Below are 20,973 nucleotides of genomic sequence, written 5' to 3' on the forward strand. Positions count from 1 at the left end.
TGCAAGAAACAGGGATACAGCTGTAGACCCAGTTTAGTTTTGCTGCTGAAAAACTTAAAAAATAAATTACAAAATCCAGTCGAGGTCAAATGTTGTAAGCTCAGTACTGTACCTGCGTCTTTAATCTGAGGAGAGTTGACCACAGTGCAAGGCAGAAGAGCTCATGGTAGGACAACCAGTTTTCATCTAGAGTCCATTGTCCCATACTAACCTTCAAGTAAAAGCTGAAGAAAAACAAGCCCTTAGTCAAGTGTGAGCACTGCGTTGACTGGCTGGCTGGAGTGCCTCCATTGTAGTGCTCAAAACAGTTCACTTCTTAACAGAAGGACCCAGAGCAACCGCCTTTAACAAATGGCTGCTGCTTCCCAACCACCATAGGTTGGACTTGAGGTCTGTGCTGTGGCAACTGTCAGCTACACCTAGAAACCCCTTGAGTTCATGAGAAGGGAAATAGCATGGATTGCCCGTTCATGGTTCAGAGTGCACTTGATTCCTTTGTAGGAAGCACCTGTGGACACTAGTCTCCACCTCAGTGTTGGCCTCTCTGAGAACAAATGTTTGGAAAAAGTACGAGCAACCCCTAAAGTCAAAGGCGTAGTCAGATCTCAGGTTTCAAATGCAAAGTGGAGTCTGGTCTTGGTTTCAAAACAATACAAAAAGCTTCTCATCACTCCTCAGAAGAAACAGGAAAGTCAAGCAGCCGTGAGGGGTGTGAGGACTGAAGGCTGGTGCACCGGTTCCAGCTCCTAGTTTGGTTTCTGGACGAAGCAGCAAGTGGAGAAGTATCCACTATGTGGCCGTAGAGTGCCTTGGAGAAGCCACTGGGAATGCATGGTCTCAAAGATGACCAACGTGGATTGGAGGGCTCATTTGCACAACACCAGGACTTTTCCATTGGGGATGATTGTCGAGAAAGTCACATGCTAAAGAGCTGCCAGTGTGCCGACCAGGGCCAAGACCTCGAGCAACGTGATGAGAGGCTGTTGTTACTTCCGAACGTGTAGGCGGGGCGGCCTTGTAGGTCTTGTGTGAGTCTGTTCTCCACCATGTGAAGAAGAAACCCGTGAAAATGAAGAGGTGACTGCTGCACCCCCCACTAGAAAACAACAGTGAAAAACCAGAACTATGTGCCTTTGAAGAAAATGAAATAGCATCTAGGACGTCGAGCCTCGGATCAGAACTGAATTTGAGAGTTCAGGTATAAATGAGCCGAAACAACTACGACTTCTCATCTTATTGGGGTTTGATCTTCCTGGAGTATGGCTAAAACATTTGGTCTGTCCAGCAAAGTCTTGTGACAATTTTGGGATCTTTGTAAAAGTCCAAGCAGTTTTCAGTTTGAAACACATTCAGTCCAAGGCCTCCCCGGTTTTTAGCACCACAACAATTTTTGTTCCTCCTGTCAAACTAGTTGCGTATGAGAGAGACAGGATCTCATGTCACCCAGCCTGGCCTTGAACCTCTGATGTCTTACATCTTCCTTCCAAGTGCCAGGACTACAAGTGTGTACCACAACACCTGGCCAAACATTCCTTTTTAGTATGCACCAAAAAAAACCCCAAAAACAAAACAAAAAAAACACCAAACTGAGTATTTACTCTGGGTGACTTGGCTCATCCCTGGGATATTTTGATGTGGAGTGGAGTTGGGTATATTACATAAAGCACCATTTCTTAGACCCTGTTTTTTGACCAAAGGTCAGGCTTCCCAGCCTTGTGATCTCAGGCACAATCTTGATGCATCGATGGCTAATTGGAGGTTGGGGAAAGGGGACACCAGCTGGCCAGACTTGACAGGAACTTCTCTTACACCTCGTCGTGTTCAGCTGGGCTAGGAGGACACTTTCTTACAGGCTTCTGTACCAGAAGTTGCCACAGGGTGGAATTGAGCACTTGGTTTAGCACACTTCTGGGTTCTCTATAGTTCCCAAAAGGAAGTCAAATCTTTTCTCTGTTCACTGCCTGTGCAAGGGCAAGCAGACAAGCAGCCTGGAAACATCTGCCCTGAGCCTGAAGAATCCGTGCCATGCTTCTGCTAAGCAGAGCTACCCAGGCCACACCACAGTCACTGTTCTTTTCAAGTTTGTCCTTTCAGCCATGAAACTAGAACACAACACTCACTCCCTCCTCCCTCCCACCCCGTCTTTTCCATTCCCCTTCCCCCCCCCTTTGCCCATTGCACTTTTCCCACTTCACTCTGGGGGTTATATTACACTTCCGCAAAAGCCAGGCTATACTGTTCTGGCTTCTTTCCGCACCTCCGGGCAATAATGGCCAGATACAGCATGAGGAGCGCCACCCAGTAGCAGCCGTACAGGATGGCCCCAGAGACCAGGAAGGCTAGCTCAGTTTCACTGAACAGGTCCTGGCAATAAGCTGTGTAGGCTAACCCCCCTAGAAGAACTGCCACCCAGATGGACACTGGGATTAGGCCAATGAAGTTCACCACGATGGTTTTTCGGCCAGAAGTACCCCAGCCAGACTTGTTGATCGTAGCAATGGCGAAGATCTTGGCTGGCAGGAGGCTGGACATATAGAGAAGGGAGTAGAGGGACATGAAGATCATCTCTGCATTGCCTCGAAGGAAGCAGGCATATGTAGCCTTGATAATACCCACCAGCTGCACCGTCAGTAGGAAGAGGAGAATGTTCCAGATGCGGCCACGGTAGAACAGTTGTATGACTGTAGCAATGAGGAAGAATGGGAAGAAGCCTGTGACCACTGATTCGTAGGTCATCCAGAGGTGGTGCTTATGGAACCACAGAGAATTATAGAGCCATTCCCGGAAGTAAGACTTGCTCCAGCGGGTCTGCTGATTGAGCCATCGAAGGTACTTAGTGGGGGTCTCTGTGAGGCACTTAGAGCGCGCAGTATACTTAGTCCGGTAGCCAAGACTCAGGACTCGGTTGGTAAGGTGCCGATCATCCCCAAAGCTGCACTTACTGCCTAGGAACTTCTGATGGTACCAGTCCTCAAGGAACTGCTGGAGGAGGCTGTTGCGATACATGCCCAAAGGCCCACTAATACATTGCACACAGCCGAAGTAGGACTGGCAGGCCCGCTCCACGTTGAAGGCCATCCAGTATCTCACACTGCTCAGGAAAGAGATCCAGGAATCATATTTGTTGAGGATCTGTAAGGGAATGGAGATGCTGTGTTCATCTAAGGCCTTTCTACCCTGAGTTCTGTAGCCTACTGCCCAGATTCCTGGTCATGAGTTCTGCACTCACTAGAGCTGAGGAATCGGAAGCTTAGGGTGGCTATCTAAAACCTTACTCTCCAGCACCAGCTCCCCCTCTACACTGGCACCTGCACTGAGTCCCAGTGAAGGCTCCAGGAGTTGGTGCCTTGGCTTAGGAGAGCCATTGGTAGTGGGAAGAGGGAAGGGCTTGAGAAAGAAGCAAAAGCCAAAACCATCTGTCTTCTTTGGTAGTTAAGACATGACATTGCCGGCAGTGTCCTCTGGCAAAACAAAAATAAAAGGTCTGGCTCTGTGTGCTTAGCACACTGCCTACAGCTCGTTAGCCTGAGTTCCCTAAAGCTGCGCTTTGTGAGGAACTATCTTGAGAACTACCTGCTACACTGTCAACTCAAAAAGAAGTACTTGCAGCCAGGCGCAGTGGCGCACATCTGTACTCCCAGTACTCAGGAGGCAGAAGCAGGCGATCGAGGCCAGCCTGGTCCACAAAATGAGTCCAGGACATCCAGGGCTACACAGAGAAACACGGGGAAAAAAAGCCCCAACAACAACAACAATAGAAGTACTTTCTGAGACCTATAGCAGGGAACTCCTATGTCCTTCCAAATCCATCAAAGAAAAAAAAATTTTTTTTAAAATTTAACTTCTGTGTGGTGTTGCTGCTTGTCTGTGCATCACCAACACCTGTGTCCATGGAGGCCAGAAGAGGGCACCAGATCCCCTAGAATTGCCGTTCTGGCAGGTTGTAAGCCACCATGTAGATGCTGGAGATTAAACCAGGGCCATCTGCAAGAGCAGCAGTGACCTTAACACCTGTGCCCTGTCCAGCCCCCTCCCCTTAAGTTCAAGAAGAGCAGAAAATGAGTTGGGCAATCAGTGAAGTGAACCCCTTGAAAATCAGAGAAACGATCAGGGAAAGAGCTCCCAGATACTAATAAATCAAGAGATTCATTTCCCAGGCATACCCCACTGGGTTTGGAAACAGAGAAGTCCAGCCACAACCCCCAAGAACCCCTGGTTACTTCTTACTTGGACGTCTCCTCCAACACCCCCTACTTGGGGATCTTCTTCCAAGACTCGAAGCATCTCAATGGTACAGGCTGGGTCCAGTACAGTGTCAGAGTCACACACCTGCAGGTGAATGCACTGTTAGCATCTCACGCCTGTACACACACCCTCCCACTTGACTTCAGGAAACTGCTCGCTGCCTGAGAAGCGTGACCACTCCCCCAATCACTCTAGCAGACATCTCTGTGCTAGGTAGAAAGGGAGGAGGGAAAACAAGGGAAATAGAGAAAAGGACAGCTGGCACAAGGCTAAGGACAAAGCCACAGGTGATCCAGTTAACAGTTTCCTCATTTCAACCCCTGGCCTCCTGATGAACCTACAGCCCTGTGATAAGAATGAGTCTACTCGCTCTCGCGTTCTCCCTCCCTCCCTCTCCCTCTCCTTTGAGACAAGGGCTCCCTGTGTAACCCTGGCTGTTGTGGAATGCTATGTAGACCATGCTGGCCTTGAACTCACAGAGATCTGCTTACTTCTGCCTCCTGAATGCTGAGATTAAAAGTGTGAGCCACCATGACCAGTCTTTTTTGTCTGCATTTTAAAGTTACTGAAATAGCCTTGGCATTCCATTGGGAAGGAACTGGCTTACTAACCCCCTAACTGGGCTCTGTGGACTGTTCTCAAGAGCAGATGAACTCAAATTCTGTTCCATTGAAGCTTTTACTAAAGTTGCTGGCATGAGGCCCTCAGTTAAATTCCCAGAACCAAAATTAAATAAAAGTGCTGGGTAAGAGCCCATTAGCCAGCAAGAAGGGCTGCCTCTGACACCTGGGTCTTCCTGGTTCTCTTCATGTTAGAATACAGGGTGGCACAAAGCAGCAGCAGAGGCTGAGGGGAAATGGCATAGCCATCAGCACCAGTCTGCTTCCGCTGTCCTTCCCACCAGACTTCCTTACATCCTCCTGGAAATGAAGGAAGGTCCCAGAGAGCTTCCAGCCAGACTCAGGGAGCCTCCTCAGTGTAAAGGCCAACTTCTCAATGGTGCTGGTTTGGGCTTGGTGGCCACTTCTAACCCATTCTTCATGTCCCTTCTCTCCAGGAAGGTCCTCCCTATGCAGAGCTAGGGAAGGAAGAAGAATGTCTACCCGGGTCTCCCACTGGCTGGGCAAGGTTTTTTTCCTACAGTGGGGCAGATATAGCTTTAGCAGGGCTCTTGGAAGGCTGGCTGTAGCCCAGACCTGCCTTAGGTGGTGGCTTAGGACCATCAAGAGTGAGCATGGCTCAAGTGGCAGTGTGTGTGAAGGTCCTCTAGAATACAGATGACCAGGAAAGGCAAAGCATCCTTGGTTGGCTCCTATGCTCAGGGAATGGCTGATTCCTTGGAGTGACAGAGTGACTGTTGCCTGAGCTGTTGGGTTCTAAGGGACTTTCACAAAGACCCCAAAGCTCTAGAGAAACTGCAGAATCAAACAGCCTTCTAGGCACATCCTCCTTACATGCCTGGGTCCATGGAGTAAGGGCAAGACAAACAGGTCGATTCTTACACAAGGATAACTTTAAAACACCCCCCCCAAAATAAAAATGCCCCCAAACTTAATCGTATCCAAGGATTGAAGATGAAGACAGTCAATGTACAGTGGCTACGGCTCTTTGAGGCGTCTGTGAGCAGTTGGCAAAGCCCTTTGGTGAGTATAGAAGTCATAAGAACTGTAAGGAGTTCCGGTCCAGAACCTGGACTGCTGAGTTGCCTGTTTCTAGTTGGTACTGAAATGTATACCTTTAATCTTTTTTCTTCTTTCTAGTTTGTTGTTTGAAATTTTAAGCTATGTAAACATTGCCAATACAATAGAATTTCCAGGCAGGTGCCAGTGACCACTTGGTCAGGATCTGGGCAGGGTCTGTTTAGAGTTCCAGCTGTGCCAACACTGGAAAAAGGAAGTTGGTCATTCCCATACCTGAGGCCCTCCAGCTGCCGTGGTGTCAGACATGAATTTAACGCTAGGATGAAGGGACTTTGTGGTCCTAACTCAAACCAGTGGGATGGTTTTTAGCAGCATCTTTTTAACTCTACACTTACATTTTAAAAAGATTTTCTTATGTGTATGGGTGTGCTGTCTACATGTAAGTCTGCATCGCATGCACGCATTGCCTGCAAAGGATGTAAAGATGTCGGGTCCTCAGGAACGTAAGTTACAGAGGTTGTTGGCTGCCCTGGGTGGTTCTGGGAATGGAAGGTGGGTCCACTTAGAATAGGCAGTGCTTAACTGCTGAGCCCTATGTCTTGTCCCCTCTCAGACTTCTTTTTTCTTTTTTAATTTATTATTTTGTATACAGTGCTCTGCTTGTGTGTACACCTGCAGGCCAGAAGAGGGCATCAGACCACATTATAGATGGTTGTGAGCCACCATGTGATTGCTGGGAACTGAACTCAGGACCTCTGGAGGAACAGTCAGTGACTTTAACCTCTGAGCCATCTCTCCATCGCCCCCTCCCCTCAGACTGCTTTATGGTGTTTTAGTCATCCTGTTGCCAGTAGTGAGACACAAGGGTTAAAAGCAGACCTTGAATAGGCTGCCTGGCTGACGTTCCGGTGTGCACTATTACTAGCTGTTTGATGTTAGACAAGTTAACTTCTGTTTTACCTTCTTTCTGTGAGCTCAAAGCAGTGCTCACCTGCAGAGCTATTGGAAGGGTTGGAGTGGCTGTGTGAAGCACGCTGCAGTAGCTGGTGTGAAGTCAGTGCTGTGTACCTTTTGCTGCTATTGTCATGGGAACCAGTTCAGAGGTTTGGTCAACCCCGGTGCTTCTTCAGAACTATTATGTCTTGTTTAGGGAAGAGGAGGAATGGCTTCCTCCAAGACCTACACCAGATTTAAAGTTGCTAGAGGAGAGCATGCCCAGCCACCCGCATGGGCCATGTGCACACACTCCTAGGGAGGGAGCCTTACCTGGATGTAGTCCACTGAGTTGCCAAGGGCCTTGAATGCTGTGTACATGACCTCTCGCTTGCCTCCCCACTTCTGCATGATGCATGAAAAGGTGCTGGCCCACACCACGGCTCGCACACGCTCCATGCCTTCCTGCAGGCTGGCCTCTGTCTCTCCTTCACCCGCCTCATGGAAATTGCTACGCCACACAAAGAAGCCAGCTTGCTCTGTGCCACCTAGCACCTCATGGAAGATGTCCAGCATGTAGGCATCTTCCTGGCGGTTGCCATCCACGACCATGACCACCTTGAGGTTTGGGAAGGCGATGCGCTGAGCCGAGCGCAGGCACTTGCGCAAGTACTCGGGGTCCTCTTGGTAGGCAGCGATGCACAGTGCCACTGAACGCCGCCTCTGAGAGCAGTGCAGCTTCAGTGGGCGCCCTGCCCTGCGCATGCGCCGGTGCTCCAGGAAGGCAAACAGGCTCTGGATGAGCAGATGTAGACCCAGGATGGCACCGTAAAGGCCAAAGGACAGGTAGTGCTTTTCTGTGTGGATAAACTGGTAGCCTGTCACATAGGCTGCCAGGATGCCCCCCAGCACCAGCAGGGCAAACAGACTGGTGCCCACCACACGCAGGGCTGTAGTCAGCTGCACCGGCATCTGAGAACAGAAGATAAGAGACAGTGTGGGTCAGGCAGGGGCAGCATTTCCCATCAAAGGCACTAGATCATTCTCAGAGATAGGTCCAGGACAATAAAATCCATTATTACAAGCCAGGCATGGTGGTGCATGTCTTTAATCCCAGCACTCAGGAGGCAGAGGCAGGTGGATCTCTGAGTTTGAGGCCAGCCTAGTCTACAAAGCAAGTCTTGGACAGCCAGGGCTGTTACCCAGAGAAACCCTGTTTCAAAAAACAAAACAAAAACAAAAACAAAAACAAAAACCTGAACTTGGCTTAGACCATCTGGAAACTTGGAGGCTAAACTGCTGGGTTCGGGTCCCAGTTGGACCTTTTCTATCTGATCCATTCCCTTTTCAGCTATTTGACCTGTAGAATGTATTGTACTACTAACCTCACAGCATGTTCAGGAGCAAATAAACGACATGCAAGGGAAGTAGAATAGCATTGTTCATAGGCAGACCACTGGCTAGGATAGGCTAGTCCCCTGGGATATAGTAGACAGTGACCTTCCTGACCCAAAGCTTTTAATACATAAGCTTTAGCGGGACACTGGGCCCAGAGGAGACAGCTTTCTAGGCAGTGTGGGAAAAGAGAGGTCAAGTGGCAGTGCAGGGCCTACAGCCACCACCTCTAGTGGGTGAGTGCACTCTGGGAAGGGGACTGGTCCTCTGTAACAGCACAGCAAAAGGTCCATGGAGAATGCAGGGAACAGAAAAAGGGACATGAGGCAGACAGACACAAATCATTTCTCTTTCTACTGTTTACTCCATAAGAAACTGCCCAGTGTTTGCTTTTGCCTATTTTCTTTGCTTACTTGAGAGGCAGGGGAAAAGGCCAAGAGGAAAACTGGCTGACAAGAGACGGGGAGGTCAGAGTTGGGGTGCTGGCAGCCCTGCTGCAAGCCCAGCACTGAGAGCCTAGGGAACTGTAGCACGCACTGCAGAGATGGCTGCTGGGGAGCCCCACCCCCTTGGTCCTAGTGCCCTGGTAGGCGCTCCTGCATGTTCCCTGCCCAGCAGCCACTGGGACAAACAATGCAGATTCCCATTTGTAAGTAAGTTGGGGTTCCTAGCACCTGCCCTGTTGGGAACAGCTGTGGATTAATGAGAGGAGCCCAGGATTTGGCATCAGAGATCAAGGGTTGGACAAGCTCCACTGCCTCCTGGCTACCTGACCTTGCCCAAAGACTTTGTGTCCCTGTCCCTACGAGAGGCGCTAGTGAGTGAAGCTCTTCAGCTAATCTTGCTTCTCAGATCTCAGTAATCTTCCTGAAAACGGATGCACATTAGTTCTCAAAGGCTTCCCAGGTGGGAGAGGGTATAAAGCATAGGGGTAAGGAGAGGCTGCCCTCCACCCCAGTCTCTTCCGCACCTGTCCCATCTGGAGATTCTGTTTCCTCCCTTGTCTCAAACAATGACCTCCCACTTACAAGCCTGCTTCAGCTCTGGTCTCCCTGAAACCATCCCAACAGAAACAGACTTTGCTGCCAGGGACACCCCTCACATAGGACGGATGAGGAAAGGACAGTCACTGCTTCAATCCGCAAAAAGCATTTTTCCAGCAATGTAGATTGGAAAGAGCTCCTGGCAGCTTGGCATCTCCGGGAAGCCTGGCTTCTGGGCTCTCTGCCCTACCAGCCCCGGGAGCCGCCGCATGCTTCCTCTCTGTAGGACTCCCAGCCCTCCCTGCATACACCCAACGCAGGAGCCCCAGGCCTATGTCCCCTGCCTGGTCCCGCTCTAGAGCTGGGGCACGGGGGACGCTGCGGGGGGCCCCACTGCCTGCCTCGTTCTGGGAAGGGATTGGAGGTGCTGTGGCCAGCCCAGCAACCTGCGCCCTGGCGCCCCGCCTCGGTGCAGTTGCAGAGGCTGTCCGGTCAGGTCCAAGGCAGCTACGGAAGCTCTCTCGCCATGCTCCGCACCCGGCTTGAGCTTCACCCGGCTGGCTAAGGCCACATGGCCACACCCACGTGCCGGTTCCCCATGACCCAGCCGGGAAGGAACAGAAAACCCAAGAAATAACTGCCAGCCCAGGCCTTCCCTATTCATCTTCCCAGGGGCCCCGGTACCTTGGCGAAAGAGTGCCTGCAAACAAAGGCAGCATCCCTGCAGTTGCCAGTCCCCTCCACCCTGCGGCCGGACCCCCTCCCACTCAGGAATTAAGAAGCACTACCTTTGTACCCACCTCCCCATAGAAAACCCAAGAAGGTTCTGGAACCAGATTATCTTATGTGCAGTCAGGCTCTGGCGCGGGCTCTTGTTCAGGTCCTCTGCCCAGAGAGGGGACTGTATTTCCCCAAGCCGGTTGACTAGAGTGTGGTCTTATACCCTGGGCGGCTTCCCTCATCCCCTCAAAAGAGACCTGAAGAAAGCTCAGCTCAGGCAGTCGGGTTCAAGGGCAAGAAGCTGGGGCGCTTTACAGAATCGATGTCCCTACTACAGAAGGAAGGAAAGAAAAACCCATGCAAGGGCGCGCACCTCCCTACCTAGCCCGGAAACTTTGAGGGGCTGCAATGTTCGCAGCGCCTCTCCCACTGACAGGTGCGCCCTGTAGCCGGGCCCACGCGCGGCCGGTACAAAAACTTGCACTAGCCGCTGGGGCCCCTCTGCCTGCGCCTAGGCGCCCTTGGACCCCGCTGAACCAGCAAGGATGGGGAGCTCCCTCACAGACATTTGCTGTGGGGACCAAATTGCTGGAGATCTTGGTGTCCAGCAGGTGCGAAGCCCCTGCGGGCTTAAGTGGGGGGAGGGGCACTCTAGCCGCGTGCCCCGCACCGCGCCCTCCCCCTTCCTAATTCATTCACAAAACAAGAGCCGCAAGGGAGGAAGGGCGGAGAGGCTGCGGGAGCCCAGGATGTTGGAAGAAAGGGAGGAGGGTTCAGTGGGGAATGTGCTGCAGGGTCCGCCGCGGGAAAGCATAGAGTGGCCCTGGCCCTGGCCATCCGGAGCCCCAGGGTTCCCATGGCGCGGCAAGAGGCGCCCGCCCCTTGGGTGCGCTCACCGTGCCCCTGGCTGCCAGCGCTCCGGTGCTCAGCAGGCCCGCGGCGGTTCCATGCCCCTCCACCGGCTCCCCGCCTCCGAGCGAGCGCTGCCTCCACGGTGCTGCGGTGCGCTCCGAATGATGATCGCCGGCTCAGCCGAGCTGCCTTAAGTATCGCGCGCGACCCGACAGGAAAGGCGCCCTCCTCCGGCCCCGGGGCCGGGAAAGTTGGCAAGAGTGGGAGGGCTCCCGGAGCCTGCAAGAGCGCCCGGCTCCCGGCCACGGGCTGGCTCTCGCCAGACCCAGGGTCCCTCGTGGACGCAGCACCTCCGGCTTGAGGGCCTCTGCGCCCTCTAGGAAACTGGCGACCCCCAGAGTAGCCCAAGGCTCAGCTGCTCCACGACCTCCACAACTTCCAGGCCAGCAACCTTGGAAAGATGGTCATTGTCATCAGCCTAGAACCTGAAGCGTGGTTAACTTTCCAGATGACCCAAAGGGACCTCCAAAATCGTTCCTGACCATCCCCACCCCCACGCCCAGCTCCCGAAGCCTGGAAACCTACTCACCCTGCAAGCTGGCTAGCTCAGAGACTCTTTTCCCCACTTCTGCACGCCAAGAGGCATGAGGGGACTCCCTAAAAACCAAGGTTGTTCTGGAACCTTCCCAGTGGCAAGAGAGAGGAGCAGAAGAGAGAGAGAGAGAAAAAATGTCAAACATAAAGAGGCTGGTCAAAGAAAGTGTTAACAATTGTACCAGCTGAGCTTTGAATTCCGCAGTGGGGCGCTGAAGACATTACGGCTGTTTGCAAAAGCTGCAGATTGGTCTAGCAGGAACCCAGAGGCTCCTGTCTTGAAGCTCAAACAGTTCTTCCTTCTCATCTTCACACCTTTATTTCCGACTTCCCTGACCTCTTAAGTTCTCATTTGACATCCCCACTGGTAGTTCCCTGCTCCCTGGAGGGCGAGCTGAGGTGGAGAAGGGTCCAGGAGAGCAAGAGTGTCAGCGGAGGAGGAAGAGACTCTAGAAGCAGCTGGAGACCTTGAGCTTTTTGCATCTCAGAGAAACTTGAAGGGAAACGATAACTAAAGACTAGTTTTAAAAACCCGTGTATGTGTCCTCCAAGCATCAGCGATAACTTCTCCAGCCGAAACAATCCAATAGGCGTTTGAGCTGCAGTCTGGAAGCTCCTCTCTGCCAGGCCTTCAGTCAGTTACTCCACACCCTGGCACACCTGCTCTACCCACTCCCATCCTGACAGACAAAACCAAAATGGCTTACCCTGCTTCAGGAGAGGCATCACTGCGTGGGTTAGAAGGCTGGGCAGTGAGTTCCTTTTGTTTTGTTTTGTTATTCTGAGGCAGGGTCCCTAGCCCAGGACAGACCCTTGAACATGCCATCCTCCTTCCTTTAACTCAGAAGAGACAGGTGAAGGCTACCACACCCAGTTTATTCAGCAGGGGCAACTGAACCCCGAGTGAGCCCTTAAAGGCTGTTGAGATGTCTCAGCAAGTCATGACACCTTGGGCCCAACCTGAGTTCTGAGTTCTAATCTCTGAGACTCATATGTTGGAAGGAAAGCTAACTGCCACAGTCATCCTCTGACCTCCACACAAGTGATAGACATGTCCACAACAAACAAACAACACAGAAAAAACAGAAATAAAGGCTAATGTTGAACCCACACTGGCATGTGTGTTGAGCTACTGAGGGTCTGAGGGGCCCTGCTATGGCCAACAACAATTAGACAGAGAAGTAGTCTCTTGGTAAAGGGGACTGCTCAGGAGTCTGGCTATGACAGCAAACCTCAGTGTCTCCATCTTAGAAATGAGGTTAGAGGGCTGTTCCAAGATTTACAGAGTCCCTGAGAAGTGCATGGTAAGCCACAGTCAGGCCCAGCCTGAGGTGGCTGTGTGGGCCCATCCTGCTTGAGTGTTCAGTTATAGACAGTTTTCAGTTGGTGTTTAAATAAGTAAACAGTATCTGATCTCCATGCCATTACAGATCCTAGGAGCTCATCCAGATTTGCAGTATGCAACATTTTAGGAAAACCAGTGGGGAGTGGGCAGAGGCAAAAAAAGGGTACCCCATGGACAGCAGATGTCCCACGTGGAAGTGTACACCTCTGTGTTGGGAGGGCTGAGCATGGCCAGGTGCTTAGCTGCTTGGAGAAGTCAGAAATCTAGTCTTGTATGTAAAGACTCCTCCTTCTCTTTTTTGGTTTTTATTTTTATTTTTTGAAGTTATTTTTATTTTATATTCATTGGTGTTTTGCCTGCATGTATGTCTGTGTGAAGGTGTCAGATCTTGGACTTAGAGTTGTGAGGTGCCACGTGGGTGCTGGGAATTGAGCTTAGGTCCTTTGGAAGAGCTGTCAGTACTCTTAACCTGAGCCATCTCTCCAGCCCCCTTTTTTGGTTTTTCAAGACACGGTTTCTCTATGTAGTCCTAGCTGTCCTGGAACTCACTCTGTAGACTGGCCTTGAACTCACAAAGATCACCTTGCCTTGCCTCTGCCTCCTGAGTGCTGGGATTAAAGGTGTGGGTAACCACTTCTGGGCTCTCTTCATTTTTAAGTGTTAACAGCTAATTCAAATGTCAAAAACATATATTCCATAGGCCAGGCAAAATGCATCAATCATTGTCTGCCAATTTGTAAATGACCTATTTATAGGCTCAAGAAATGGGGCAGCCATCTTGAAAAGGTCCAGCCTTGTGCCCAGTAAGACTTCTCTGTTAGAAGATTCCCTTCCCTGCAGCTGCTCCAGGGCCAGCTCATACTACTTAGTTTCTAAGGCTCCAACTATGACCCACAGGCTTCTTGCTGCCACTCTGCTGGCTCTGGGATGGAGCTGGCTCAGCACACCCTTGCCAGTCAATTAAAATCTTCCACAGGAACAGTGAGCCCGGATCGGACAGCCATCGCTTTGTCCTCACCAACTGGAAAACTCTCCCTTTCTGATGTGCAGGACTAGGACTTGGTATTTTCAGGCAGATAAAAGCAGTCTTCCCCAGTGTAAGGCTGGCTGTGCCAAGGAGGGTTTACAGTAATTAGCATCCAGTTTGAGGGTCCCTGTTTGCATTTATCCCTTCACTGGAAAGTTGTAAAGGGGCTCGTACATTAATGCCTGGAGTTTATCTCCGCATACCACTAGGGATGTTGAAATAGGGTTAATGCTATACCCAGGCACTTACACACATGCATTCGGGTGTTGAATTGGCTTTCCCACAGGCTCCAGACACTAAGCCCCTCAATCTGGCTCAGAAGATTTGTGCCACACTCACTTAACACATGTGGGAAATCTGTTCAGAGCAGAGTGGCCTCAGGCGAGTTGCCACCATGTACGAGGTTATCTACAATGAAGACAAATCCACTTGCAAAATGAAGCTGTCCCAAGAGGCAGTTCATGATTAAATGTTTTCCTTCTTTCCATCTCCTGCCTTTTTCTGAGGCAAGGTGTATTTTGTGTAGCCCAGGCTACCCCAAACTCTTGGTGATCTTTCTGCCTCAACCTGCGGAGCACTGAGATGGCAGGCATGTGACACACAGCTGGCTATAATTAATGGTGATGGGACGATCTAATTGGAAGTCAAGGACATCAGAAGAGAGATGTCTGTTAGCTAGAATGAACTGGACAGAGATCCATGGAGAACATTCTAGATAGGAAGAGAAGCTGCCAGGAGTGGGCTGTACGTTCGCAGAGTGGCAAAGGGATGAAGAATAATTAAAAAGAGGAGATTTACTCTAAGCTGTGGAGCTCCCCCTAACCACATACAAACAAAACAATACCCGTTTATGTGCCTGTAGTCCCAATTGCTTGGGAGGCTGAGGCAGAAGGATTATGTGACTCTGTGAGTTCAAGGCTAGCCTGAAACAGGTGTTGTGGCACACGCTTAAAAAAAAAAAAGATTTATTATTTATATAGTATTCTGCCTGCACACCAGAAGAGGGCCCAAATCACATTATAGACGGTTGTCAGCCACCATGTGGTTGCTGGGAATTGAATTCAGGACTTTTGGAAGAGCAGTACTCTTAACCTCTGAGCCATCTCTCCAGCCCATGGCACACACTTTTAATCTCAGCATTCAGGAGGTAGAGGCAGGCAGAGCTTTATGAGTTTGAGGTTGGCCTGGTCTACATAGGGAATACACTTAGGCAACACTGCCCAACAAAGCTGCCCTTTTGTAGCTTGTAGACACCTTGCCTGGCTACAGCTGCAGCAATTTGATGGGGAATTGCTTTTGTTTTAGATTAAGCACCCTTTGCTCTGCTGGTGGCCGGGTTCTTGAAGGTCAGGGTTAGGTTTTGCCGGACTGACAGCCCCCATCCATCCAGACCTAGGGGTGCTTTGTTCTCTTAAATAATCCCTAAGAGATTAGGCTCTGTGCATACAGAGTGCAGAGCTGCTGCCGTGAGTGGTTAGTTCTCCGTGTTCTGTGAGTGTTCTCCATTGCTTTCTAATGGTGTGAATTGGGGACTATAACAATGGCTGCATGTTTAACTGCCCAAATCAGTGCTGGGAACTGGACTTCAGTCCTCTGCAAAAGCAACAGGTTTGTTTGTTTGTTTGAGACAGGGTTTTTCTGTGTAGCACTGGTGTCCTGAAACTCATTTTGTAGACCAGGCTGGCCTCGAACTCACTCGAGAGATCTGCCTGCCTCTGCCTCCCGAGTGCTATGATTAAAGGCCTGTGCCACCACCGCCCAGCAAGCGCAGCAAGTGTTCTTAAACACCAAGCCACCTCTCCAGCTCCCTTATTTTTTTCCTTTATTACCTTTTTATTTATTTATTGTGCATGCGGCTGTGGGCATGCCATGCACATGTGGATCAGACAACTTATGAGAGTCAGGTTTTTTTTCCTTCTACCATATGGGTTCCGAGGAGCAAACTCCAGTGTGCAGGGTTTGCACCCTTTACCTGCTGACCATCCCACAGGCCCAACAAATCTTTTTTAAATGACTAGAAATTTGAGTTTAAAGACATCCCTTCCACGCTGGGACCAGGTGGGTCAGAAAGGTTTCAAAACCTCAGTCTGCAATGAAAGCAACAGAGCCTGGAGTTACAGAAATGGGCTTGGTGGCAGCACAAACACTGGGTGGTTATATGGAAACCTCCCTACTGTTCTTTGAGGGAGTTGGCAGGGGAGGGGGATGTGCTGAGCTGTGTCAGCTCTTCAGGCACCTGTGAGAACCAAGGAAGGACACAGGGCTGCCTGCTATATACCAGCTGCTCAGAGCTCCTGTGCCCCTCCTTACACAGTTTCATAGGCATCCTGGATAAGGGATGGGCAGTGTCTTAGGGTTTCTATTTCTGTGATAAAATGCCATGAGCAAAAGCAACTTGGGGAGAAAGGGGCTTATTTCAGTTTACAATCGTCAGGATGCGCCCTATCACTGAGAAAATTCAGGGCAGGAACCCGGATGTAGGGACGATGCAGAGGCCATGGAGGAACACTGCTTACTGGCTGGCTCCTCAAGGCTGGCTCAGTTTGTTCTCCTAATTAAGTACTCCAGCATCACTTACCACCCACCATGGGCTGGGCCCTCCCACGTCAATCATTATTCAAGAAAAAGCCCCACAGACTTACCTACAGGCCATCTGAGAGGCTTGCCTCCACTGGGGTTGCTCCTCCCAGATAGCTTATGACAAGTTGACAAAACAACCACCACCAGGACAGGACATGCTGAGCAGGGGCTCCAGGAGGCACCCAGAAGGAAGCTTTCTCTAAAGAAAGTCCTTCTCAGACCCGTGGCAGTGGCAGTGTTTTCCCACACAAGGGCCTTTTCTACTCTGGGGGTTATGGACACACATGTTCCATGCGAGTAGCCACATGCTAGTTTCTACCCATACATGCATATACAAACTTACCATGACACCAAGTGGACACACACACTTCCCCAGATCTTAATGGAACACACCCCCAGTGTGCAGCCACCTCTCAGATCATTTAGTTTATGTTATTGAAACACCACACCAAGTGTTCTGTTGGTGGTGGGTTTTGCTGTGCTGGGGACTGAACCCATGGCCTCACACATGCTGGGCAAGGGTTCTACCACTGAGCTGCATCGCCAGCTCATCAATTATAGCTCTTAACATGGTGGCAGGCACTACTGCTGTGAGTCTTCTTTCTTGCTTAAGAGCAGTATTTATCACTGTCACAGTGGAGGCCCAAAACTGAACCATTCAAAAGCATTCGGCGAAGAGCTGAGGGCAGTGGCAATCCCCATGGCTGTTGGGATTCATAGCTCTTGCAGACTTGGGGAACACACACACACACACACACACACACACACACACACACACACACACACACACTGCAGTGGTTCTCACTCCTGTCTGTTATAAATTAGATTTGTAAAGCCCCTGGGACTTTTTAAAAAACACTAATGGCTGGAACCCATCCCAGATCAATTTTCTCCGAGCCACTGGGGTAGGCCCCAGGCTTGAATATTTTACATTTCCCAGGTGACTCTATTAGCATCCAGGGTTGAGTGCACATCCCAAGGGGTCTCCTTGGTTGTGATTTGCAAGGGTATTTCTTGCACCAAGAAGCAAGTGAGAGCCAGCCACTCTGGTGCTATGCTATAGAGCTCAGAAGAACAGTACAAACCCCTTCTCCTCTGGTACCACATGCCGCAATGACAGGCACCTCTTTGAACTAACTGACCTAAAAAAGCCTAATGAGGAGCTAGAGATGGCTCAGCGGCTAAGACCAGTGGCTGCCCTTCCAAAGGACCTGGGTTCAATTCCCAGCACCCACACCTGTCTGTAACTCCAGTTCCAGACAATGGGACGCCTTCTGCTGTACCAGGCATGCATGTGATGCACAGACATACAGGCAAAACACCCATTCATATAACATAAATAAAATTTTTAAATATTAAGAAACAATGTAACAATGACTCCAGAGCCCAAGGAAGAAAGTAAAAAGGGTGTGAATTTGAACTGGCAATCAGGAAGAAAAGCCAGGGAGACACACCAAGGAGAAAAGGGATAACGAAGCTCTCTGTCCCCAGGCCTCTCTATCCCTAGGCCTCTCTGTCCCTAGGCCTCTCTGTCCCTAGGCCTCTCCCATACATCTAAAGGGGATTCCAACAACCTTCTCATGGGCAAAGTGCTGTTTTTTCTCTTAAAGTCAGGAAAGTAGCCAGTTGTTGCAGGGAATGACAGCTGGGCAAACAACCTGTGGTAACTTTCATTGACTACCTCTCTCGACATCTGTATTTGAGGTGATTTCTTGACCCAAAGGATGGGTGAAGGGTGGGTCTTCAGAGGCTCACAAGGGTTAAGCTCAATGACTTACATGGACCTGGTTTTAGCCACGGGGAAGTAGCCACTTGACAGATTCGAGGGCTTTGTTCTTTGAGATCTCTGAACAAGACTTTTTGGTGCAGGTGGTGGTGGTGAGGTCCTCTCACTCCAGCTCTTTGAATATCATTAGGCATCACCTCTCTGTCATGGAGCCTTTGCTGGCCTTGAACTCATTATATAGCTGCAGATGACCCTGAATTCCTGATCCTCCTGCCTCTACCTCTCAAAAGCTAGGCTCGCAGGCCTGTACTAACACACCTGGCTCAGGCTGGCCTTTCGGTAAGACTCCCATTGTAGCTGAAGGTTTTGAAGTTTTGAGAGTAGTGTGTGGTCCAATCACGGGCTGCACACTGTGTCTGGGTGGCGAGTTGTAGCTAGAGGCTCTGAACTGCTCAGCGGCTTTGTTCTCCAGCACCAGGTGGCTACCTGTGCGTGTGAGGACTAGGGCTGCACCCCAGAAGAGCCCCACCCAGGCACGGCTCCGAAGGTACAGAGTGAAGATGAAGCATTACGTCATTCAGGAAACCACTTAAAGGCCCAGTTGTTTTTCCACGGCTCCAGCAGAGAGAGGCCCCTATGGCTCCCCAGCTGTGGACTGCCTTCTCTTGAATAACTCCGGGACTCACCTTTCTGCAGCTCAGTCAGTGGGTCGGCCCTGGGAGGAGGGTTTCCTAGCCCACCTACCTTTGCCCCTCAGTTATTTGCTCTTCTCTCTGCAGAATTTGCCTCTGGAGCTGGGTGTGTGGTGCAGGCCTGTCATTCTGGCTCTTGGGAAGTGGAGGCAGGAGCAGCAGCAGTTCAAGATCAGCCTCAACTACATAGCAAGGCTGAGGCCAGCCTGGGCTACGTGAGACCTTGTTTTACAAAGCAACAGCAACAAAACCACAACTAATGACAGAAAAGGAACTCACCTCTCTGGATCTTATTTTCCTTCCTCCACAAGAAAACCATTCACCTAGCATACTTTCCTCTCTAAAGGAATGGCTCCATTCCTTTAGATATGGTCTGAGTATTTTGCCAGGAATAGCAATTTAAAAAACAATCTAAGCTGGGCGGTGATGGTGCATGCCTTTAATCCCTGCACTTGGGAGGCAGAGGCAGGCAGATCTTTGGGAGTTCGAGGCCAGCCCGGTCTACAAAGAGAGTCCAGGACAGCCAGGGCTCTGTTACATAGAAAAACCCTGCCTTAAAAAAACAAAAACAAACAACAAAACAAAACAAAACAAAAAACGAGATCCATTGTCTTGGGCTAGACAGGTGGCTCGGTGGTTAACAACAACTGCGGTTGTTGCAGAGGGCCTGGGTTCGGCTCCCAGCACTCACATCAGGAAGAGCACAACTGTTAATAACTCTAGTTCCAGGGGCTCTGATCACACTTCTAGTCTATATGCATGTGGTACCCATACAAGCATGCTGGGAAAACACACACACACACACACACACACACACACACACACACACACACACTCCCTCTCCTACCTTTTCTTTTTCTCCCTCTCTTTCCCACCTCTTCTCCCTCCTCGTCCCCCACAAATCCATCATTTTGAAAATGAAATCTGAGAATTGAGCTTCCTTACAGAAGATGAAGGGTTAAATAACCCTCACAGAAGAACACTTGCTACAAGTTCTTTTCTTTTTTGAGACAGGGTCTCACTAGGACCCACCTGTCTCTGTATCTCAAATGCTGGGCTTACAGGCTCTCACCACCATGCCCAGAGTGTTACATTTTTCTTAGTTTGTTTTCTTGTGGCTCCATCCCCAGACAGGCAGTATTAGAATTCTATTTTAATCTATTTAGTCATTCATAAGAATGAATAAAAGCCAACCAAGTGTCAGGGAAAGGGACTAAGAACTTTAACAAACTCAGTCTCTAGCCTCTTGTGGAGACTACAATGTCAGCCAGGTATCGGGGTGCACACCTTTAATCGAAGGCAGAAGCATATCTCTGTGAGTTCAAAGCCAGCTTGGTCTACAAAGTGAGTTCCAGGAAAGCCAGGGCTGTTACACAGAAACCAACCAAACCAAACCAAAATAACTTGTTTTGAAAAAACCAAACCAAACCAAACCAAAACCAGTTCAAGGGTGCTCAGGTAAGATGGCACTGTTATAAGGGAACTGTGGGTAGAGCTGGCCTTGACATACATAGGCAGTCCACTTTGCAAGCCGGGAATTGTTTTATTTTTTTTAAATCCCATTGATACTGAGAACTGAGTGGGACAGCAGGAAAGCTTGGTGGGTAAAGTACAGCTTTTGGAGCCAGACTGCCTGCTCCAAATACTGGTTTGCCTACTTCTTATTAGCTATGTAATCCAAACAAGCAATTAACCTCTTGTATACTTCCATTTTCACATCTGTAAGACAGAAGTAACAAAATCTATCTCAGTTGGATATAATGGTACATACCTATAATTTAGCATTGAGGAGGTAGAGGCAGAGGCAGGAGGCTCAGCAGTTAACGGTCATCTTCACCCAAATAAAGAGTTTGAGGCCAGCCTGAATTCCAAGGGACCCTGTCTCAAACAAACAAAATAAAATAATGAACAATATTGACCTCATAGGCCCAGTGTGAGTGATTAAGTGGCTTATTGTGTGTCAACTGCACAGAAGGACATAAGACACTCTACAGTAGCTGAGCAGTGGTGGCCCAGGCCTCAGCACTCAGGAGGCAGAGGCCAGCCTAGTCTACAAAGCAAGTTCCAGGACAGCCAAGGCTACACAGAGAAACCCTATCTCAAAAAACTAAAACATACAAGTACACACACACACACACACACACACACACACACACACACACACACACCTCTAAATATGGTTATCTTGACTGCTATAGTGATAAAGAGCCACAGTTCCCACTCCTACTGGGGAGTATGTGT

At 50.0% G+C, this 20,973-nt stretch overlaps 1 protein-coding gene across 2 annotated transcripts; it reads right to left on the minus strand.

The window, feature by feature from the left end:
• Positions 1-2,143: 2,143 nt before the first annotated feature.
• HAS3 (hyaluronan synthase 3) lies at positions 2,144-12,545 on the minus strand. Of its 2 annotated transcripts, none has more exons than XM_084756714.1 (5): positions 11,358-12,545; positions 10,813-11,219; positions 7,152-7,790; positions 4,228-4,329; positions 2,144-3,132 (listed from the first exon to the last, which is right to left on the minus strand). In XM_084756714.1, the coding sequence occupies exons 3-5, from the start codon at positions 7,788-7,790 to the stop codon at positions 2,209-2,211; spliced, it is 1,665 nt and encodes a 554-aa protein (XP_084612840.1). In that variant the 5' UTR covers positions 10,813-11,219; positions 11,358-12,545; the 3' UTR covers positions 2,144-2,208. The 2 variants fall into 2 exon arrangements, with proteins under 2 accessions (XP_084612840.1, XP_084612841.1); XM_084756715.1 differs by having other exon boundaries at positions 2,220-2,524; positions 2,617-3,132; positions 10,813-12,545.
• Between the last annotated feature and the right edge of the window lie 8,428 nt (positions 12,546-20,973).

Source organism: Acomys minous (genome assembly GCF_964271855.1).
Source record: "Acomys minous genome assembly, chromosome: 14".
NCBI lineage: Eukaryota > Metazoa > Chordata > Mammalia > Rodentia > Muridae > Acomys > Acomys minous.